The 25,291-nt window shown below is 38.5% G+C and overlaps 1 protein-coding gene across 9 annotated transcripts in view; it reads left to right on the top strand.

The window, feature by feature from the left end:
* The window catches only part of by (focal adhesion protein tensin), a 120,990-nt gene that overhangs the window by 82,406 nt on the left and 13,293 nt on the right, over window positions 1-25,291 (top strand). For all 9 annotated transcript variants that reach the window (XM_074085690.1, XM_074085691.1, XM_074085693.1 and 6 more), the window contains 7 exons: window positions 1,472-1,525; window positions 5,819-5,977; window positions 7,566-7,747; window positions 9,472-9,621; window positions 10,186-10,349; window positions 12,193-12,390; window positions 16,080-16,259. In XM_074085690.1, the coding sequence (XP_073941791.1) occupies window positions 1,472-1,525; window positions 5,819-5,977; window positions 7,566-7,747; window positions 9,472-9,621; window positions 10,186-10,349; window positions 12,193-12,390; window positions 16,080-16,259 (1,087 nt within the window). The remainder of the gene's footprint in view (window positions 1-1,471; window positions 1,526-5,818; window positions 5,978-7,565; window positions 7,748-9,471; window positions 9,622-10,185; window positions 10,350-12,192; window positions 12,391-16,079; window positions 16,260-25,291) is intronic.

Consider the following 25,291-nt stretch of genomic DNA (forward strand, 5'->3'; position numbering starts at 1 on the left):
CGGATTGCTACCACCATCTTCCTCGCTAATCCTGCCGTGAAGCAGCAGTGCTTGCACTGTTGTGTTTCGGCGTGGTGAGTAAGACAGCCGGTGAAATTACTGGCACGTGAGGTATCCCATCATAGGCCTCTAGGTTGGCAACGCGTCTGCAATACCCCTGGCGTTGCAGATTTTTATGGGCGGTGGTGATCTCTTACTCATTTGATCGTTTGCCATCCAGTCGAATAAAAAAAAACCACATCCAAATTCGTTATGCTTATAAATGTGCACCTTATTGTCAGTGTTAGAGAGGCATGTAAAGATACACTTTTGGAAAGATGTTCGTCAACTAGAGGTACTTCTACTTCCACATTCTCATGTTTAGCTCTATAGATCTCATATAGGACAGATTAAAGATCAGTATCGTCAGAAAGTTCTAGTAAAACTAAAAACTTCACTTTATTATATGACATGAATTTTTTTTTCATACATACGTTATCTAATGGGAATTTTTACCAGTTTGATCTAGGCTTTATAAAAATTTGCGTTACGTTTTATGGTAACGCCACGTATTTTTTTTATGTTATTTCTATGTCACATTGGTTAAAATTCGCGGCCTTACCCATTTATAAGTTCCGAAACAGTGTAGAAAAGTTTCCTACCAATAAATAATGTTACCTATTGCAACATGTTTATAAGATTTCATCTCTTCTGCTTATTATAACTACAGGATAGTGTACAGTTGGATATTTCTGTTTATCTTATATGGATAAATTTGTTTAATATTTAGAACTGTTTCAGCTAGTAACTACTCGAGAGTGCGCTTGAAATTTCTGTTACCTCGGACTTTTACCTCAACTCCGTCGTTATAATCAACTTTAGAGCACGAGGCGCAATAACCCGACCTTAAACTGCAGTAATCACTTAAGCCCCACCTCATTCTCTCATTTATCAGCTTTGTGGGGTCCACACGTCCATCCAATCGCGATAGGCTCTGCGGCCCTCTTTACTCACTTACAATTAGTAGAGGATCACGAACTTGTAGTACAATTATCTATTAATATGAATAAGTAGAGTAAGTGTGGCCTTTTGTGAAGCTAAATGTAGGAAAAATATATATTTTCATATATTTCGTATAAATAAAATACCATTATATTTATAATAACAAATTCTTTATTTAAAACTTTTGAAACTTAATTCGTTTTTTTTTTTAAATACTATGCTACAATTTGTTTTCCTGCAGTGCACGCTATACTCTTTCTTTGTGGAATTAAATATATCTTCTGTCTGATCAACGCCCCGGCGCAGCAACAACAAAAAACTTTAAGATCAAATTACATCGTACTTTTGATTTCATTTTAATGACAGTCTCCGACCTTGTGAGTATTCAGTCAAGGATTCTTTCTGCGAATATATCACACGCAACAATATAAATAAATTAAAAACTAGAGTAAATTAAGTTTAATTAAAAAAATCATATTTATTGTTTCAGACGCGGGCAGTTAGCGCTCCGGCCACTCCAGCTAGTGCCTTTACAAGGGAACAAGTAAGTACATTCAAAACACTAGGAACATAAACCATTCAACATGCTTCATATAGCAACTCTACCTTCCCAGGTCATTTTTGATAAATATCGTATCGTGCTAGATAAAGTGCGGTCAGCTATATGGAGACTAAATTCAGATCAAGATAGAGACGCCATATCTGACGGTAGCATGTTCTGATCATTGGATCTCTACTAGCTCGCTCTAAAAGTACTCAGTTAGGTACGTAGCTAGAAAAAAAACGCAGATGTGGTTGCTGTTTGGCTCTTATAGATATATTTCACGCTCGTGTATTGAATAAATATTTATTATTCGAAGTGCATTCCCTAGGTGACAAATTATAGGCGGACTCTTACACGGGTAAGAATTAAGATGTCACGAGCACGTTTATAGTATCTTAAGATAATTATGGTGCGTGGAAGACAAATCACCTTTGCACGCGTCTATTTACAGAGCAATTATTATCAAACGTGTGTCATTACTCACCACAAGCCGCACTAAAAAAAGAAAATACTTATATGATTATACATTTGCAGTAGTTTACGCTATTATCTTAAGTTATCTTGGCGTAACGGTTTAGTTGGGTGGCAGTCTAAATTAATGTCTTCATGCTCGAATGGGTTTAATTTACGTCGAACATAAGCACAGCTTAAGGTATGACTACGCTAATCGGATTAGCGTCGAGGCAGAGCCCGAGGCTCTACTTCGCGTGCGCCTGCGCCTACGTAGCGTTTGCGTCACTTTCACGAGCTATGTCGCGCTCGCGCCTACGACCTCTAAATACATACACGCGGACTAAACGTAGCAAAACGAGATTCTCCATGTCACCGTTTGACACCTTTAAAATTGTCACTTCCCACCTACTTTAGTCGTAGATAACGTTTTTGTCGCATTCAACAAAAACAGTTACAGTTAATCTTACTTGATGTTTATACGACTGGTAACCAATAGAAGTAGGAATGGTATTTCGTTTATGTGGTTGGATTGAAGCATTTTTGATAAAAGTAGGTACTTTGTCTGCATACATATTTGTTGTGTTATTGGTTTTAATTAGTTTCAACTGCAATAATTAAGAGTGGTTGTGTCGCTACCTTGTCGCGGCGAACATGAGAATTTGACATATCTCGATAAATATTGATAACATCACGAAATAAACTCTGATTAAATAAAAAACTGAAGTCAATATTAATATTTCGTTAAGGTGCAGTAATAGTGCACTAACTAACGCACTATAGAATATTCGCAGTATGATTATAATCAGCTTTTACGTCTTTATAATCAGCGCATCTCACAATTATTTTAAGTCCTGTTTATGTTATTTTTTAGACTCGCTGAATTTATATCTTTACGCTTACTTGGTAAAGCTTCTATCTCTAAGCACTTTACACACATAAAACTTCCAAATAAAACGCTCCCAAGCCATGTAGGAATATGTAAAATAAAAGTCACCTTATTTGTAGGCCCCAGACGCCCAGCGGAATTTTCGAGGCTAAAGTAGATTTAAAAAATTGAACCTAGCTATATAACCACTATACTATAGTTATACTATAGTGACTATGGTATAACTGTAACCACAAGGATAAGATCGGTGACAGGGTCTAGATTCTTTACTAATTTCATTATTATAATTAATTTTCCTACCTATAGCGATTATTATTTAAAATAATTAGATTAAGTACTGTAGGAACTAGGCTGTATACCGCTGGCAGGTGGTAAAACTGACCACCTGGCAGGTTAGACTAACCTAGTTTTATATAGGTTTTTTTATATTGTGTTTCTAGAATATAACTTTAAAACAGATTGACAGCGGTATACATGCCGGAGCGCAGATTGCTCCCGATAGCCTAAGCGGCTGGTGCTATGCTATGTAAATGTATTTTTAAGCTCTGAAATAAATCCAAATGATTGAAGAAGTTGTTTATTTTGAACTAAGTTTAAAGTCACGCGCGTTGATCCCCAGTACCTAAGCTCTTACCTAGTTACAGTCCCCACAGTACCTAACTAATTGATGTACTTTTGGGCAATGAGTATTTGTTTTACATAATTCGCAGATTATATGTTAAAGACTTAAAAAGGTTTTCCTTCGTAAATGGTTAAAAACACGGCTTTGGAGTTTCATTAACGTAAGCTTCACTCACAAGCTTGAAATAACAGAGTGTCCCAAAGGAAATATAAGAAACCTGTTTATTTCCGTTCGATAACATGGAACACCCATTCGTTTAATTGGTGAGTATTTCCTCATAATAACGTAGAAAATTAATGCCTACGTTATTTTTTTTTATTCGACTGGATGGCAAACGAGCAAGTGGGTCTCCTGATGGTAAGAGATCACCACCGCCCATAAACAACTGCAACACCAGGGGTATTGCAGACTTGCCAACCTAGAGGCCTAAGATGGGATACCTCACGTGCCTGGAATTTCACCGGCTGTCTTACTCTCCACGCCGAAACACAACAGTGCAAGCACTACTGCTTCACGGCAGGATTAGCGAGCAAGCTTAGATGGTGGTAGCAATCTGGGCGGACCTTGCACAAGGTCCTACCACCTGCAAAAAACCAGAAAAACATTTTCTTCTTGAACCTAGTATGCAAATATAATGAGAATTTAACCTTTTCGACGCCAACGACTCATATATACGCACCGCTGGTTCCACACCAACGACCTATATAATACGTCCATTACTTCAATGCAAAAGCAACCTTCGTTCAATTGTGTTAAGGTTCAATTTCAGGCATTGCAATATGGAAGCCAAAGTCAAAGTTAAAAAACCAGTTGACATTTGCAGTCATATATAAAAAGTTATAATATTAAAATAATATGCTTAGTTAGTTTTCAAAAGTTTTTACTAAAACGAATAAAGTTTATAAGGGCCAAAAACCTACTAGGGCAGAAGTATTATTTGTGGCCACTGTACCGTTTATGGACATTTATTGTTTAAATATGCGTTTGAAATAAATTTATAGTAATAAATACTAAACAACGCATAAACGCATATTTAAACAATAAATGTCCATAAACGGCACAGTGGCCACAAATAATACTTCTGCCCTAGTAGGTTTTTGGCCCTTTACAGAATTGAAAATCTGCGAATGATTTAGGCTCCTTTGTTGGGGCATAATAGGATTTTAAGTTTTGTACTTAATTAATTGTGGTAGGTAACAGAATATCAGCTTAGGTGCTATCAAGCTGAGGTGTTCACCTGGGAGCTTTACCTACCCTGTATGTGATACTCGTAGCTGTAAAAGCAATCAGAGTCTAACACCGGTAGATAGATACCAGGAATTATTATAATAATATATCATGTAGTAACATGCTAGAGGGAGAGGAAGCCGTGGTGGCCGAGTGGTTTGACCTATGGCCTCTCAAGCAGAGGATCGTGGGTTCAAACCCCGGCTCGCACCTCGTGAGTTTTTCGAAATTCATGTGCGAAATTACATTTGAAATTCACCACGAGCTTTACGGTGAAGGAAAAACATCGTGAGGAAACCTGCACAAGCCTGCGAAGCAATTCAATGGTGCGTGTGAAGTTCCCAATCCGCACTGGGCCCGCGTGGGAACTACTGCCCAAGCCCTCTCATTCTGAGGGGAGGCCTGTGCCCTGCAGTGGGACGTATATAGGCTGGGATGATGATGAACATGCTAGAGGTGTACGTACAGTGTGATCAGTCTGACTTGTTTTGAGACTGCGTCATCGTCGCGTATGTTCCTGAAGGATGCGTTTTTGTCCATTTTCGGGATCACCAATGTGCGTCTGAGTTGAAAAACTTCGATGGCGCGAGCTTCCATACTCGCCTACTAGATGGCGCTAGGAGTCACTATACTTTTGATTAAGGCAGTGGGCCCTATGAGGGCTATCGCGAATGAATTCGCCGCTAGAGGCGCTAGTGTAGCGTGAGGTCTCCGAAATGTCAAATCTCATAGTTTTTGGGTGAGCTACGCGGGTTTATTTATAATTAGAATAATTTTATGAATATTTTGCAATATCTGAAATTAATTATGGCAAATATGCGTTCCGGGGCAATGAATGTCTGTGTTTTGAGACAGTTTTGTCTTTCGGAAACCTTTGTCCTCCCTTTTTTCAGAACAAAACAGGGACTATGCAACACTGTGGCATGCTCGATATTTATATGGTACGGTTTTAAGGTTTATTAAATATGATTTTAATCTAAACTTTGTTTTCACGCCCGTAATATCAGACTTTCAAAACCATACTTAAAAACCTCACGCAACAGTGCGCCATCTAGTGAGACAAAAAACGATAGCCCTCATTAACAGTGATCGTGGTATGTTGCAGGGCGGTGCGCGGTCGGCGAGCTTCCCCGGGCCGGCGGGCTCGCTGGACCTGTGCTACGTGGCCGAGCGCATGCTGGCGCTGCATCTGCCCGAGCGCGACGCGCACGCAGAGGCGCAGGCCGCGCATATGCTCACCAATAAGCACGGGGAAAATTTCATGGTTAGTTAATTACCTACCTACCTATAACCTAACCTTTCTAATCCTCTGTTAGGGTCCCACAGGGCTTTAAATAAAATCGCGGACTGTCACTTATGGGTGCTTTAATCGACGTCATATTACAATCGATACAATTTGCTTGAGAAACAGATTTAAATTAGAAATTTTTTAACAAAAAAGTAAAGCATATATACCTAGGTATATACTTGTGTTTTCTGTACTGTTTACTGTATTGGTGTGCAATAAAGAGTTATTGTATTGTATTGTAAAGCCGACTCCAAAAAAATACCAAAAAATGGAACCGACTACAAAACCCTTGAAAATATTTTTCCAGGTACCTACTAGCTCGAAGTCGGTGCCTCAGCACGAGCCAGCAGGAGTGGAACAATAGTCGTCTACCTCACCTACATACTATGGGTCTGAACCCCTCCTGCTGGGTCGTGCCGAATCACCGAATTCGAGCTAGTAGCTTAGGTACCTAGATAAATATTTTCAAGGGTTTTGTAGTCGGTTCCATTTTTTTGACTTTTTTTTTTGATCGGTTTTACTTTTTTTTTAAAACTCTCTTTATTTCTCACTTTTTAGTGATTTGTAACCAAAGTACATCTCAAAACGATTCCATTAGGCTCAAACACGGCTTACTTACGTTGTTTTATAACAGAGTTCCGTTGCCTACCTTCCGGCTTCAGCATCAGATCAGTTCGTAAGAATCATTAACTTAGTTGCTTATCTAGGTATATTAATCTCGATCGTTTATAGACGAGGCGAGCATTACTTAGCTTTGACGAGTTCCAATGGTCATCTACGGTCTTCTTCATCAGGTCCAGTTTAATTACCAAATAATACTTTCTGAATGTAAATGCTTATCTTAATCCCTACCAATATTATAAATGCGAAAGTAACTCTGTCTGTCTGTTTGTCTGTCTGTTACGCTTTCACGTCGAAACCACTGAACCGATTTTGATGAAATTTGGTATATAGGAAGTTTGAATTCCAAGGATCAACATAGGATACCTTTTATTCCGGTAGAGGGCGCCACCGCGCGATAACCTAGATCCGCACAGATGAAGTCGTGGGCATAAGCTAGTGCTAAATAAAAATGCCAAAATCGCCATTAGGTGTGCCTATAAAATTTGAGATTTGCCCTACATTTTCCTAGGATCCAGAAGAAAATCGGTCCACAATTGACTGAGTAATCGGTGAACATACTAAAGGTTGACTGGTAGAGATCCCTTAAAGGGATAAGTCCGCCTTTGTACAAGTATCTCACAGTTTGTCAATTGTGTTTTGTTTCTTTTATTTTGTACAATAAAGAGTTTACATACATGCATAAAAAAAATACAAACATTGGAACATAGAACCTCCTTTTTTGAAGTCGGTTAAAAATAGGAGGTCTTTCGACGGCGGTGGTGATCGTATGGCGAGTGGCGCTGCCGGTCGGAGCGAAGATCGTGTCGTCGCCGTGTCGTCCTCCCGCGCGCCTCGCCCCGTGCGTGTGTTTAGACCGCACAAACATTTCGTCCCAACTCGTCACTCGCGCGATCTCCTGATAACTCAACATTCTCAACATCTCTGTTGCTCATAATTGCAGGTGTTCGAGGTGAGCAGCCTGGAGGGCGGCGCACGCGCGGCGCGCGGCGTGTTCGGGCGCGCGCGCGAGCTGGGCTGGGCGGGCGCGCTGGCGCCGCCGCTCGAGCGCCTTTGCGCCGCCTGCAAACACATCGAGAGCTGGCTCGCCGCGCATCCCAGGAACGTTGCCGTGCTGCTTGCTTGGTAAATTGAAATTAGATTACTTGTATTGTGATAACACTAATTTGTTAAACAGTAGTTACATACATTTGACGGTCGGAGACCTGGTGACCTGACACACCGGTTTATCTTAGTTCGGGCGGTTTCTGCCACACGTCTGACAATAACTTTGTAAATAAGTAGGTAAAATACTGATGTTTTACACAATGTTGGTGGTGGAGAAAATAAATGAATATTATTATTATTAAATTAATTGGTTAATTTTTTTTTGAAAAACAAAACAATAAATTTTGTAATCTATTTTTTTATTTAACAAACTTATCAAATTGTACAATTATTTTTTAACAAATTAATTAATTGGCACATAATATGGCCTCGAGGATCATAGAATTGCACTAAAAAGAGATTTTTCCAAATTTCTGCGGAAAAGGGATTTACGTATGTATATTTTTGTTTCCATGTGGCTCTGGCTCAAAATGCACTTTAGCGCGCAAAAGCTAGCTAATATATGCTAATATTGAAACGTCTATTTTAGCATTTTGCGGATTAGTACGGTCACTTACCTGTCGTCTCAGAGATATGTATGGATTATCGTATCCAGTTCCAAATCCTGACAAAGATGCTATTAAATGAAATAGGTAAAGCTCTAAAATATAAGAAAAGAAGAAGTCTTTTCTAGGTTGTAAAACCTAATAAAATTTGAATTACACTCTATTAGGGTTCCTAGTTGACTACTAGGAACCTTTATACTTTCACTATGTCTGTCCGTCCGCGGCTAATCTCAGAAGAGACCATTAGTACTAGAAAGCTGTAATTTGGCATGAATATACATATCAGTCACGCCGACAAAGAGGTAAAATAAAAAATATATGAGGTACCTCCCGATGATTTCTTTACTTGACTAACCCTATAGTGTGGGGTATCGTTGGATAGGTCTTTTAAAATCATTGGGGGATTTTCAAGACGATTTTTCGATTCAGTGATCTTTTTGCGAAATATTCAACTTTAAATTGCAAATTTTCATAAAAATCGAGCATATCGATTTTCATAAAACTTCTAAACTGTTGGGCGGAAAATTTTGAAAAAGTTCAGGATGGTAGTAAGTATGTATAGCAAATTTACAAGGAAAATTATAAGGGCTATGATTGCTTGAGAATTATTAGTAGTTTAAGAGTAAATAGCAGCCTTAGGTATAAAATAAACCTAAACTTGGAAGAGTTCGTACACAATACGAAATCCTGAGAAAAATGGTGCTTGATTTTTTCGTAATGGCTACGGAACCCTATCTCGGGTGTGTCCAACACGCTCTTGGCCGGATTTTGATACTGTAAATTCGAAACTTCTTGTTAGATGCCATTGATATGGACCTCCGCAAAGTAAAACCTGAATTAATCAGTTCATCCCAGCCTATATATATGTCCCACTGCTGAGCACAGGCCTCTTGTCACGATGAGTTCCCATGCAGGCACAGTGCGGATTGAGAATTTCACACACAAATTTCACTTCGCAGTTTAGTATACAGGTTTCCTCGCGATGTTTTCCTTCACCGTTAATCTCATGGTAAATTTCAAAAATGTAGTTTCGCACATGAAATACAAAAATCTCAGAGGTAGAGTCCGGATTTTAACCAACCGATTGTCTGCTTGAGAGGCCATAGCGCAAACAATTAGGCCACCACGTTAGTTTATCAATCAATTAATTAAAAAAAGTTCTATAGCATGGTATTCAGTATATTGTGTTTGTTACAGGGGCAACCGCGAACGCCTGGGCGTGTTGGTTGCGGCGTACATGCATTACTCGGCCATCTGCGGCGCGCCGGAGCACGCACTGGATCGCTATGCCATGCGGCGGTACCTGGACGACCGCGTGCCTGTCTTCCACCTTCCCTCCAACAAAAGGTAAGTTATTCTGCACAGAGCAAATCCGTAGGGCCTCCGCTTACTCGTACGGGTGCATGTCGTGGGCGGGCGACGTATTTGTTTCATATCATCTAATAGAGAAGCGCTATGTGAGGCGGGTCTCTGATCTGTTGCGCCAAGTCCTGCACCCGCACGATTTAACGGAGGCCTTTGGGGAGAGGAGGAACAAGAAATTCTCGCACACACCGTAAAACTTGTAGTTTTCAAATGCGCGCCCTCTAGGCTGCTCACCTCGAACACCTGCAACCCGGGATTTGAACACAGTCATGTTCCTCTGCTTGAAGATTTTTAATTTCATGTAGGTATTTGATTAAAATATAATTTTTTGTCACTAAAATCGATGGTATACTTATGTAGTTCTTTAGAACAGATTTTCCTTTGTCCTATAATTTCAGTTACCCATACTGATCCATCGAAATGGGCCACTCAATCTGGCATAGGCCGAGACGAGACGATTTTTACAAGCTTTTATTTAACTTACCCTGTTAGTATGAGTCAAATATTCGACGCTTTTGGCTCACTTGGAGTGGTGTGGTGTCGCAGGTACATCGACACGTTCGCGGGGCTGCTGGCGGGGCAGATCCGCGTGAACGCGGCGCCGCTGCAGCTGACGCACGTGACGGTGGCCGGCGCGCTGGCCGCGCCCGCCGCGCCCGCCGTCGCCTTCCTCAAGATCTACGAGAACCTCGTCTGCGTCTACACCTCCGGTAATAATGCTTTTCAACCGACGAAAAATAACGGAGGAGGTTCTCAAGTCGACGCGTATATTTTTTTTATGTTTGACCACGCATAACTTTTTACATAGTAGTCCGATTTCGATAAGTCTTTTTTTATTGGAAAGCGTATACCCTGAGGGTGGTCCCATTAAAATTTGGAAAAATATTCCTACCCTAAGGGTAAGAAAACAGGGGATGATTGATTGTTCAGTTACTGATTGTACTGTATGACCAGGCATAACTTTTTACAGAGTATTCCGATTTTCATAATTATTGTTTTTTTGGATAGGGTATACCTTGAAGTTGGTATTATATACATTTGGAAAAAAATTACCCCAAGGGTGGGAAAAAGGGTATAAAATAAAAACTTTTTAACAAAAAAATTAAACCGCCTATACGTGGCCTACACTATATACAACAACTTTTTACCATTTTGAAAGTTGTCAGAAATTATGACTATAATCAGACCATTTTGACCTTTGTAATAATCCTTATCCAAATAAATAATTTTATATTAAAGACGGTTTCAATACCTGTAGATTACTTTATGAATTATTCAAATCGGACATTCCATTCAAAAGATATTACGAAAGTAAAAATATCAATGTAACCAAAAAATGCATTTACTCTACGTTGACGTTGACGCGCCCCGGCTTCGTGCGTGTCGGGTGTAGTTTTTGGGAAATTGAGCTGAAAAATGTGTGTGAAGTGCCCTTGAGAGACCTTTTTAGAAGTCTCTGCCCAAAGGGTAATAAAAACGGGATCCTATTACTAAGACTCCACTGTCCGTCTGTCTGTCTGTCACTAGGCAGGTATCTCATGAATCGTGATAGCTAGACAGTTGAAACTTTCACAGATGATGTATTTCTATTGCCGATATAACAGCAAATAAAAACAGAACAAAATAAATGTTTAAGGGGGGCTCTAATACGACGAACGTGATTTTTTTTGCTCGATATTAATAACGGAAACCGGTACCTTTTGTATAAATATACTTTAAAAATAAATAATTAAATTAAAATAAAATAAATATTTAAGGTGGGCTCCTATACAGCAAACGTGTTTTTTTTGCCGTTTTATGCTAATGTCTAATGTTGTATAGGTACGGAACCCTTTTTTTTTACTTTGCCCGTGCGAAGCCGGGGCGGGTCGCTAGTAATTTATAAGGGGGTAGGTTAAGAATTTCACCGAGATGTTGGTGCAATAAAACTTGTTTAGAGAAATTTTATACGAAAGGCTTGGTTAACATTTTACTTTAGATCCCTTTAGCACCTCCCGTTCATGGGCGAGACATGAGTGTCATTAATTCATTGATCTTGTCTTGGCTTTGCTTTGTTTTCATAAAGTCCTATTATGCGAGCCTCGTTGTGGAGATGAAAGTATCTGTAAATACATAATACAAACTTACAGCTATGCTTTTCGATCCTGGTAGTTCTTTAGCAACATTTCTATTCCTCTTAAAGCGTTTTCCGATTGTCCGATCCGATATCGGTATCGGACGCCGATACAATATCGGGGCAAGTAAAATGTCTTATGAAATATGCTTCGATATCGGATCGGATAATCTGAAAGACAGGTACTATATTTCATACATTTTAAGTACTTGCCCCGATATCGGTATCTAAAAACGAAATCGGTATAAATAATCTGAAAACGCTCTAATACTTAGGGGCTGTTTCACCATCCATTGATTAGCGTTAACCGACGGTTAAATGTGATGCCGTCTCCGTCTATTCGAACAAAACAATCACACCTAACCGCCAGTTAACACTAATCAATGGCTGGTGAAACAGCCCCTTAGTATTTTTGTGAGCACGCTAATTGAATGTGTCAGGCGTGTACATGGTGAGCGGCGGCGGCTGGACAGTGGGCGTGGGGCGGCTGGCGCTGCGCGGCGACGTGCTGGTGCGCGCGTACCGGCGCGCGGCGCCCGCGCAGCGCCGCCTCGTGTTCGCCTGCCAGTTCCACACCTGCGCCGTCGCCGACCACACGCTGTCCTTCACCAAGCACCAGCTGGATCACGCCGCGCACGGTAAATGCACATCACTCGATCATTGCAGCCACGAAATGAGGCCTGTTGTCTATATTGGAATCACTATTGTTTTACCACTTCTTTCTGCCACACGATTTGAGACGAGAGTAGAAAGAGTGGTGAATGCGATCACGTCAGCGCGTTAGACAATACGGCTTCTGGATTGTCATCCAGAACTAGCAGCAGCGCGGCGAGCGTTTTCTTTGTTCATGCGTGTGTTGCCAGGTAACCACTGTTCGGTATAGTAAACGGCACGAAAGTAGAACCCAAAATGCATACTTCCCTCTCGCGCGAATCGTTCAAGACAAATGTGAGAAAGAGAGGAATATGATTGGGTTCTACTTCCGTGGCGTCTACTATAGCGTCTCGGCCGTTCAATGAATCTAGTTGCTAGCCAGCTGCACGTAGTTATAGCCGGGCCCTTAGATGAATGATTGGTCTCGCGCGCTCGCTCGACTAGGTACCGCGCTATCTAAAAACAAAAAGTTCGTGAATGCGGCAACTCAATATTGTAGTGTGCGTAAGAACGGTGTAAGACAATTTGCAAGGATGCTAGTGTGCGTGACGAATTGTGTTGCCAGCTGCTCCACTGTTACCCGAATTATTGGGAAAATAAATTATTCTGTGGTCTATTAAACCAGTAATGGTTACAAAATGTATCTTGGGAAATACTTAGAAATGAAGAAGTAATTAATAGTGCATGTATTTATTAATTAATACATTTATTTGTGTATAGGTTTGGTGTAGGAAAAACATTTTTAATTTTACGACACATTCACCCCTAATTAAATAGTGTCGGGTAACAATTTATACACCTTCAGTGTATATATCACAAAGATAAACATTAAATAATATAGAACTAGGTTATGTATATATAATAATTACGTTAATGTAACGTAATTATTATATATACATTACAAATAAACTAAGTTATTAAAATTTAATGATGATAACAATAAAATTCAATTTATTAAAATCTCAACCACGGGGAATTTGATTCTTGTGTACGCGGCAACACAGAATGGCGTTTAGGGTTCATGTTGTTTTATTTTGTAATATTGAAATTATACGATATTTACCTACTGATGGTATGTTATCCCAGTGTCCTTCTTATTTCTTGTAGTATTATTTTTACACAGTTTCACTGCGAAAACTGGCATTTTACTTCGGTTTATAACCAAAATTTAACAAAACATTCGGTACATGCATCTTACGCACAGTTTGCAACGCGACTGACTCGCCTCGGGCTCGGGTACGCCGAATTCGGCGTACTATTTGTTGCCGCATTTGACAAGTACGCCGGCGGTATCTAGTCGAGCAAGCGCGCGAGACCAATCATTCATCTAAGGCCAGGCCGTTAAGCGTTTGTTATATTACAACGAACGACAGGAGCATACAAGTCATAAAGGGAAATAACAATTTATTTGGCACTAAGTAAATGTTTTTTAAGAAGTAAACTGCATCAAAAATTTCTTACAAAATGTCTTGCTCCATGAAGGAAACAATCCAACCACAGCTAAAAAATAAACAGCTCCAGGAATATGAATAATCATTCCTTATTTTGTGTGTATTGTCATATGCCAGTCAAATATATACACATTATAAACACCCGGCAGTGGCATAGTAAAATCACAAAAACACATTCGAGTTGAAAACCGTTTCCTTTTTCTTTAAATCGGTTGAAAAGTTAGATGTTCTCGCCATATGTTGGTGATTACACCATATCACAGTCACATCCTCATACCTACTGCCATCTTGTGGCAGTTGGGAACATTAACTGTAGCATGCCATGCTTTTCCTCAAACGGACTTTCGACAGTTATTACATATGTCAGTTATGTCACAAATACTTAAATTCTATTTATTTTTATTGTTTCATGAATCACGAGCAGTTAAATCGGTGGCCGTAAAACTTTGCGTGAATATAAGGAACTGAGACTGCTTCTTGATTTATTAGTTTGCATTTCGATACGCTTTTTGTTGCACAATAATATACCGAGGCTGATTTTGACCTTGCATGAATCCATAATGTTATATGTATGTGTCTGAGATACTAAAGTGATTAAATGAAGCGATCACTTTAGTAATGGTTTAAATCCAGTAGGTACGTACATATCTACGTATTTTTTTCGCATACATTTTGTCATACCTATTTTTAGGGACAGCAAATACACTGCTATGTAAATGTAGGTACTAGGTGGGCCCAGTTTCTCGGAGCATATTAGTTTAGTGTTTTGTTTCATTTTCTCATGTAACTTACGTACGATATAAAACACTGATATTATTTAAATTAGACTTGTAAGCTTTGAGAAATAGAGGGTACTGGCATAATTATGTAGCGCACACGCATAGGGTTGCCATACGTCAGGATTTGTCCGAACATGTCCGGATTTTTGACCCCTTGTCAGGATTGCGGCCGGACTTACCAAGTTTCCGCATTTTAAGAAATAACCTCATTGAAAAAATAATTAAACATTTGTTTTTATGATATATTAATTAAGTACACCGTTTTTTATGAATTAAATGATAAATTAAGTAGTAACTAATCAACAAAATTAATAATATTTCTTTCAAAGCAACTTAATATAAGATAAATTACAGCAAAATAGATCTTTATCTATTATTTACTTAAAACTAGTTACAATCTAATTTTGTTATTTGGCTTCAATTATTAATCAAAAATTTGCACACCTTAACGCGAGTGGTTAGAATTACTTTTTTTTTTCCATTCGTTGCAAGAAATGTCAAGACTTTTAGGGGCTGTTTCACCATCCATTGATTAGTGTTAACTGGTGGTTAGGTGTGATGCCGTCTCTTTTTTTGTTCGAATAGACGGAGACGGCATCACATTTAACCGTCAGTTAACACTAATCAATGGATGGTGAAACAGCCCCTTAGGGTGATGTCCGGATTTTTGTCAGGACTTTTCATTTTTTCATATGGCAACCCTACACACGCGACTCATCGGGTAGCTTATTTATAAGAATACCTACTTAAGTAGGTATACAGGACCACAGCAGCATCGGGTAACCCACCTTCATTTATTGATAGGTCAATTGATGTTCATGATAGAATCTAGAATCTCGTAAGTCCTGACTTTTTTATCATACATAGTTCTACAGACCCAGAAGAGAATTCAAAGTTTTGTGATTTTGATAATTACTTACTTAAATTTAAGGTTCATATTTCATTGAAAAATTGTCTGCACCAAGTACAATCGGCAGTTATTCTTACATTTGATTTGTACTTTGTGAAGTACACGGGGACTTACGAGGATAGAAAACAAGTGTAGTACGTAAATTAATCTACGTTACGTTACTGTTTAGTTGTTATTTTATAATTCAGGCTCATGAAACGTTGCCGTGGTGGCCTAGTGGTTTGACCTATGGCCTCTCAAGCAGAGGATCGTAGGTTCAAACCCCGGCTCGCACCTCTGAGTTTTTCGAAATTCATGTGCGGAATTACATTTGAAATTTACCACGAGCTTTACAAACCTGCGAAGCAATTCAACGGTGTGTGTGAAGTTCCCAATCCGCACTGGGCCCGCGTGGGAACTACTGCCCAAGCCCTCTCATTCTGAGAGGAGGCCTGTGCCCTGCAGTGGGACATATTATAGGCTGGGATGATAATGATGGATGATGAAACATTGAAAGGCGAAAAAACTCATGATACAATTTTGCTTTACACCAGACCCTGCGTTCCCGAGCGACGGCGCAGTGGAGCTGGTGTTCGCGCGCAGCGAGGGCGGCGGCGGCGCGGCGCCTGCGCCGACGCCCGCGGCCCCGCTGCGCGCCGCGCCCGACGCTCTCGCCCGCGCCGACTCGCTCGAACATCTACGCCCGCTCTCCACGCTCACGGACGACGATCCTGGTAAGTCATACAGACAAAATGTCAAAACCAGCCCCCCATCGCCGCGCTTAATGTGCTCAAACATTAGCGCCAGCTATCTTATCAACGCTTACGGTAAGTACCCCTCTTAAATTTAACTTAATTTAAATTTACAACATTATAAACGTCCCGTTTCTTGCAGAATGTTGTTTACCTCTGCCTCTTTAGGTATTTTATAGGAACACGTTTCTGTTCTTAGCAAAATAGGATAAGTTTTTTTATTGTTTTTAAATTATAGTATGAAAAATATCAAAGTTAATTAATATAAATGCGAAAGTTTGTAAGTCTGTATGTTTGTTTGTTACCTACCTCTTTACGTCTTATCAGTTGCACCGATTTAGATGAAATTCGGTATACAGATAGTACAAGTCTCGGGGAAGGACATTGAATAATTTTTATCCCAGAAAATTGCATAGTTCCCGCGGGATAGCAACAAACGGATTCTACGTAAACGGAGTCGCGGCCAACAGCTAGTTAGTGAATAAATGAAACTAACATTTATGTCTTCGATGTTATAATTAGAATTAAGTTTGGACCCTACACTAAATAAAATTAATTTATTAAGTGACTTCCTAAAGCGTGCACTATAAAGAGCCTATTTTCCTTCTGTCCATTCCTATATTGAACAGACTGTAAAACGAACACATTTATATGTTAATGAGTTTTAAGGGTTCCCTAGTTTCCTAAGAATATTTATAGATTCGTCCGTTTATCATTATGACGAAATATTTAGTATCTAGGTACCATCGGGCACGATTTCAACAAAAAGCGGTCACAACAAAGGGTTTAGCAGGACATGTGTCCCCTGTGGGGAATAGTTGAATTGGTAAATGTCAATTGTTTGTCGCCTCATAACTAGTAATCACTCCAACTTTCTGCCCTCTATCTTGAACTCTCACAGAGATAATGTCAAAAATGTATTTTTTTATCTTTTTTTTCCAAACTCGTTTTTCTTCTTATCCATAGCAGCTAAAGCATCGAAACAAAATCACAGCTACGTATTTTGAGTGGGAGTATACCTTACAATTTTAAAAATATTTTATAAAAGAAAAATAAAAATAAAAATAGACAATTTATTTTCTGACATGAGCTTTCTTTATTTTTTTTGAAGGTGAAAAAAATAAAAAACTAACGAAAGTATTCAAGTATCAAGAGTAACCTTCTGAAGGTTCGCTTTAAAAGTTTCATGTTCGTTGCCTAGGCAACAAAGAGTGGATTATTTTGAATTTGACGTATGGCTGTCACAAAAGGTTACTGGACTGCTGCTGTGTTTGAATACTTGCGCTAGTTTTTTATTTTTTTCAGTATATTGCACCAATTATAATCAATTGCTTTTCGTTATGATTTTTTCATAGAGTACCTTTAAAAAACTTGTTGGAAAGAGCTGTCAAAAAAAAATTTTTTTTTTCACATATAAAATATTAATATAAAGACACAGGAGGATCCTCTGTTACATCCATGATCGTCTTTGCGGTAACGTGGGTTATCGGGCGAGGAGCATAAACACGCACAACAATGTTTTTAATAAAGTACCAGTACGATAATCTGATCGTTAATCAACCAACACTATACTTAAAAGAAACAACAATCACATAAAGCGTTCTGCAGAACACGTGGTGCTAACACTCGATGCAAAAACAGATTAATTCCTTTTAATATTTCCTTTTCTACACCGCTGTCTAAACAACCTTTTTCTCCTTTTGACTACCTCCTTTTTTTTAACTGCACCAGTGTTCTGCATTACGCTAGAGGCAGTAGGACAATGTGTCAATTATTTTATGTCCTACCCTCTCTAAGTATTGATTTGATAGGTTTGACAATCGACGCGCCGTCAAATATATTGTAGTGGTACTCCCACAAAAACTACGTAGCGTACCGTACGTAAAATACATTATTGACATTATTTCTGTGACAGTTCAAGATAGAGGGCTGAAAGTTGGAGTGATTACTAGTTATGAGGTGACAAACAATTGACATTTACCAACTCAACTATTCCTCACAGGGGCCACATGTCCTTCCTTAGCCTGCTAAACTTGCTGCTGTCTTTAATTTTTTCTCTACCAGTTATTTTCAAGGATTAGGATTAGAGTTTAGGGTATATGGATTATAAATTAGTAGATTGCACTTACCTATCTACGTTCAAAACACTAAAGAAAACATTCTATGGGAACCATCTTTACATAAGTCCAACCACGTCCAACTAACGCTGTCTCGCGCTGTTGCCGATTTTTAGAGTTCCGTAGCCAAAATGGCAAAAGGGAACCCTTATAGTTTCGCCTTGTCTGTCTGTCTGTCTATCTGTCCATCCTTCCGCGAAGCAAAAGCTCAGAGACTAAGTATCGTCCTAGCTTTCTAGCAAAGCCGCGTCTCTGAGCAAAGTTGCGGACAGCTGTAATTTTTCACGAATATTTGTAGCAATTATGCCGACAAAATGGTAAAAGAGAAATAAAAAAAAATTAGGGTAGGTAGTAAATTATATCAAGTTGACAAGGAAAACTAAAACGGCTAAGATTAAATAGCAGCGTAAGGTTTATGTACCTGAACTTTAAATGTTGTTCGTTGGTTTTGACCAAAATATTTTGCGAACAATTTTAGGAGCTTTTAACTTTGAACCAAAAGTACCTTGAGCATTTTACAAATTAAATCTTTTTTCATCCAATGCTCTCTCCTGAATACATACTTTTTTTATTAATAAAGGTTAGGTACACAAAGTTTTCAAGTTGAAAGAATGGATGAACTAACAAAGAGTTGTAAAGTTAGTAGGTATCAATGAGCGTGGTATGATAATATGAGGCGGGAACGATATACCGAGAGGTCGCAGTCTGTGGTATCGCAGGTGTGGGAGCTATTTTAGTGAACTAGATCCGCCCGAGCGCCGAGCCGCGCCGGCCGCCGCCCGCCCAGTCGCGCGCCACCGCCGCCCGGCACACTACGCACACTCATATCCTACGCGCGCTCCAAACACAATCAATCGCGATTCATCTATGAAAAACAAAATAAAAACAAATCAAAAAAATGCCTACGAACATAGTTTAACAAACGCAGTCTACGCTACGAAAACCCGCGTGCTCCCCGTACTTCGATAGACGACAATCACAATCGAGGTGAGTGGGACAATACAGGTTTAACACTTTGGAACAAACCGTCTTTTACACAATCCGACGCCCACGCACTTCTTTAATTATCTTCTCTTATTATCGATGCAAACGAGACCTTTTCACACTAAGTGATTATTTCAGAAGTTTTACTGAAAACTGACGAAGTTGGAACGAAATTAACAAATCTTGATTACGTTTGAACAATGGTTGTGCTTATTAGTGAAACGGGTGATGCTTTACGAGTGTTCAGGTATGAGGAGATCAGTTCCGCTGGTCGAGCGGCGGCGCCTGCGACTGCTTCTAATTGACCGCCGTGGTGAATCGTTGATGGATGTTCACTCGTCGCCGTCGCGCGCGCCCTTCCGACGCCAGCATTCGCTACACATCAACTTAATTCGATTTGACCGTCCTGACCGAGATCAGTGACTCACACTCACTCATGTGTACACTTTTGCCCATAGAAAGCAAATCTGGTCTGACGTCACTGATTCGATTACTTCTAATAGCACTACGGCTTATTTATGCGGATTAATCCATCGGTCAGTGTAAGTAACACGAACCGATTTAAAGTCGCACTAAGTACATTGTATTGTCTACGTATACTCGTATCAGTTCTAACATACAAGCAGCTTATTGAAACTAAGTAATAATTTCACTTAGGTTACATTGAAGCAGTTAGCACATATGTGTTTAAAAAAGCGAGTGCTTAAGTAAGGAACTTACTAAATAATATCTAATAATAAGAACACTATTTAATTGCTTGATACTTCAAAGGCTATCGAAAAGAGCTGTTTTGGTAAAAATGTAGAATACTTCATATATTTTTTAAATCTATTCTATTTCTTATCTTACTAATTACAATCATTGTTAAAACTTCAGTTATAGTTAGTAAGATACATTTAATAAGTTTTTTACGACCTACCTACGTTAGTTTGAGCCACTATTATCTGTATTATTTTATCGTGTGTGCTTTCTGTTTTACGGACAGTTGATATCTCAGGTGTACTAGATACAGACGTGTAGTCATAAAATCAATCTAATAAACACCGACAAACTGTGTAAGTGCTGCTTCCTATCACAGTGCGAGCGTTTGACAAAATTATTCAATTAATGTGAACAGTAAGAAGTAGTATAAAATCGTACGTATCTCTATATCTAAAGTAAAAACTCAATACACACACTGTTGATTATGTAAAAGCATATGACTATATCGTAGTATCGCGAAGGTTTGTTTGGTTTACTTCACCGTATGTTTAAAAGTCTGACGCGTCGAGGTCGCTGTGTCAGAGCGGCTGCATCGCACTGGTTAAATCATCAGATGGTGACCATTATATAAAACATTAGAGTAGGTAACAGATCAGATTCAATGTCATGTTCATTTAGTTAAGTAAAATTCTCGGAACTGCCACTCCTTCTCATTAGTTAAGTAATAGCCCAGTTATACTAATTTTATAAGCGTAGGTATAACATATACATTATGCATTAAGTATCCTGACCATTTAGTTAAGTAAGAGGTTAGTCTAGAACCACACTCACGAACGTAAATAAAACGCACTTACACAACAAATGGAAAAGACATAAAATAAGATTATGTTCAATTATTATCCTGCAGATTAATCTTAAAAGGCAAAGAGTACAGTCAACTATGTTTGAGTATATCTATTGTTTTATCTGCAATTCATCTTTAAATGGGAGTGTTTGACCCAAAATATTATGAGACTCACTATAACAGAAAACTGAAAAAATAATCAAGACGTTTAAAAAACACAATATTTAAATGAATTGCTTTAAACCAAAATATATGTGTCTACATATTTGTGAGGCATACTTTCTGAGTCGTAAAAACCAGAAACAAGTTTAAATACCTTACCTGCTTTGCTACCTTTAAAGTTGGCTATTAGTGAATATTAAAAAGTTTTCGTACAAATGCTTCAGGGTCGACTAAAAGGCATAAAAAGCTCAAACTGGTTGCGATTTGAAGCGAACAAAAATGAGAACAGAGATAGTAAGTAGAGTGGATAATGGATATCGACGGAATAACAATTTGGTGTACGACTGTAGCTTTAGATTTTCGTAGAACGGTCAGCCAGGCGGGGCGGCCCGGTGATGTCATCACGACCCGATATGAATACGTAGGCACATAGGCTTACTCTTGGACAATACTTACTTTGTGTTATTTTATTTTCTGCGATCTTTTGAAGTTTTTAATGGAAATATAGTCCTTATTTAATTTAAACTTCTAAACTACATAATTGCAATCATTAATGAAAACTGGGCAGTTTAAGACGGAAACAGATTTTTAGTAGGTAACTGAGACCATGTTATGGAAGGTTAGTAAAAAATTTACCGGACGAGTTATTTAAAATATTCGGAATAATTATGTCGTTCTAAAATTTCAAAGGCAGGCTTTCCCTAAGATTTCCTCATTTGTGTTGTGACAGTGGGCGTGACATGCGCGTGTCCGATGGCCGCAGTATCACGGTCACGCCAATTTTCATTAGCTAACGAACGCAGGCGGACAATAAATCTTAACGATGCCGCTATTGACACATGCGGTCACTTTCCACCTTTGTATTGCAGTGTTATTGTACTATTCTATCTATGACTTATTTAAAGCGCTTGAATAACTTGAAATACTTCATTTCGAAATATCTGAAAACTTTTTTTTCACCGAATCCCAAGTAGAGTGTATTGTTATTTGTTATGCAAGGCTGGAAAGTAACTGTTTGGCACAAGTGCTTATATTGAAAGCCGAGCAAGCGAAGGATTCTAGGATTGAACCACTAGCGAAGCGAGAGGTTCAAAAGTAGAATCTTGAGCATAGTCGATGGTTTCAAAGGCACTAGATGCTAAACAACTTTACAGCCGAGCGAAACACACAATTTTTCACCTCACGACAGCGAGAAAAATGTAGATGGAAGAAAATAAAATGAACATTCTTATAAATCAGTTTCAGTTATGCTAGCTAGCTTATGCCAATGGCTTCTTCTAAATCGCAGAATTCTCATCCCATGGAAATATAAAATACATCCACGTTCCTGTCTCCATAAAAAGAGGGAATTTCGAAGTCCAAGTAGGTATAAGTCCAGCTTTCTAGATCCAGGGTTTGGGTTGGACGTTGATAAGTGAGTTAGCCAGTAATTTTTACATTTAATTATGCAAGTAGCTAATCCTACTTAAAATTAAAATAATTATTCGGTACTAGAATTGATATAATACAATGTGAACTTTTTCCCTCCGGTAAGTGCGTTCTGAATTTAACCACATATCTATGTACCTATTTGTCGTTATTTTTTGTGAATAAAGACGAAAAAACTTATGTAATAGAACAAAATGTAATATAAATGTTATCTATTTTTTTTGGTATTAATAAATAACAACAATACTTATCTAATAACAAGAATGAAAACACTAACGCATTTGTTGTTGTTTCTTTTAAAAAAAATGGCTCTGTCCATCGGAGGACAATTTTGCCAGTGTCTAGTAGTTTTTGCCGTTGTACGGTAAAAAAAACTCTGGAAAACGAAATATGAGAGGTAATGGTGGATGAACGATGACAGCGCCCTCGAGATAGTTAAAACACTTCTATACTAACGCATTTATATTAATGAAATAATGACAAACCACGTTTCAGCACGTGTCATTGTGCTTTTTTTCTCGGGTGTGTTTCCGAATCTCTTTTCATCATTTGATATGATATCCTAAGTATTTTCTTCTTGTTTGTTCTGTAATGTATTTTTTTTGTAATTATAGACGCATTTGGAATAATTTCAGAAAACTGAAATGAGCTTTATTATTACTAAATAAATGTTTAGTAATAATAATGAAATAACAGTTTAATTAACATATTTAAATATTAATTCAACAATGTATGAAGAACTTTCTTTGTGAACACGTCAATATTCAACGCTTACTTCCTCAACCTACTACCCGAAATGTATACAACAAATCAACACACTATCGTACTTACCATAAAGCAATATTGTGGCCAGATACAAGGTTGTGAAAGTAAGCGGTCGGTGTATTTTCAAGAGGGCACCCGTTCACGATAACGTTCGAATTTCAAAAACTCTTTCCAACCAAGAGGATAAAAAGCGACTTTCCACGTAGATTTCGAAGGATAAAGACAGCTTTTTCGAGCTAGTGAGGTGAAAAATTATTTGATTAGGTATGATTTTTGTAATATCTTGCGTGGTGTGGAAGCCGTGGTGGCCTAGTGGTTTGACCTATGGAGGCCAAGCATAGAGCATTAGGAGTTTTTCGGAATTCATGTGCGAAATTACATTTGAAATTTACCACAAGCTTATGGTGAAGCAAAACATCATGAGGAAACCCAGCAGTGGAGGGTATATAGGCTGGGATGATAATGAATATCTTGCGAAAAGTTTAAATATGTATTAAAATATTAAAGCAGCATGAAATCTGTATAAATGTGATGTGTTGTGAAAATCTTAATCATACCTACTCAATCAAAAAACGTCACATGGAGAACTGGTTTGACCGTAGTCGTCTAACATAAAAACAAATTCGACAATTTAATTACCGTCGTCTGCCAATGCCACAAAACCTTGATCCTCGAGTTGAAATGTTTGGAAAACGCTGAGTATTTAGCCGGAAGATGCGGCGGCAGGGCTCTGCGACCGTCGCGGCGAAGGGAGCGCATCCTCTTCCTGCGTGCCACACGTTTCGTAACACTAGCCCGAACCAACGTGTTATTTTGGTTGACATCACAGAAATAACCGCATCTTCCTTAACAGCTCGACGACGACGCGACGGTCACCAGACGCTGACGTTGATATCTTTACACTAATTGCGTTATTGACAACCCTGCTTTTAGTTTAGTTGTGAAATCAACTAACCATTATGTAGACAGACTACGGGCGAAATGAGCCTGTGTTAGCGTTCTCTATCCATTTTATCTTGTACATTTGATTTTACATCGGCGGTTTCTTAATTATTATGTTTTATGAGAAAAAACATCTTAATTTAGGGGAACTTTACCAGTTCATTATGGAAATGAGGCACATAAGATAACAACTCTTACTGATTTGTATAAATTTAACTTGTATAAACTGTTTACTTGCTGAGTAAGTTTGTGAATCGTTTGGATCTTCCATCAAAATGTTAGTTAATAAACTTAAATATCTGTCTTGAATGTAAAAAAAACAGTTCAACTAAACTTCTTATTTATTTTATTACAAGCTTACATTCAACTTGCAAAGTTTGTTAAGAAAAAAGCGCACAAGTTCAATTTCACCTTATTCCAATGACTGGATTGTTTCGAAATTTGGTATGCAAATTAAAGTAATTAACGTAAACAAAATATGTGTATTCATTAAAAAAAGGTTGTTTTAAAAATATTTTCAATTGAATTAATCTCAAACATTAATAGCTATTCTCACGCATCTCCGTGTCATCCTAGTGTATCGTAACCATGGCTTTAGCTTGTCTACACGCCTTATTTTACCTTCGATAAATAGTTGCCTTAGAAGGTTATTTCCTTGTTTGGATAAGTCACCTTGAACCGAATCCACATCTTTTGAATCTTTTGACAAAAGTTAATATGAGTACATCATTAGTATCTTTACCATGTTTATAATTGGCCCTAAAATTTAACAGGCATATTCTTAAGCACACACCATAAACTTCTCGTACCTACCTACATACCTAAATAATGCGATAGCTTTTAAGTAATAAGAAAAATCAAGTGACTAAGGGGCTGTTTCAGCATCCATTGATTAGTGTTAACTGACGGTTAAATGTGATGCCGTCTCTATTTGTTTTGTTCGAATAGACGGAGAGGGCATCACTTTTAACCGTCAGTTAACACTAATCTATGGATGCTGAAACAGCCCCTAAATATCAGGGCCCAGCCTCAGTTATTCGTACAACGATGTTATATTTCTTACTCGGGAT

The sequence above is a fragment of the Choristoneura fumiferana genome, chromosome 3, assembly GCF_025370935.1.
Source record: "Choristoneura fumiferana chromosome 3, NRCan_CFum_1, whole genome shotgun sequence".
Lineage (NCBI taxonomy): Eukaryota > Metazoa > Arthropoda > Insecta > Lepidoptera > Tortricidae > Choristoneura > Choristoneura fumiferana.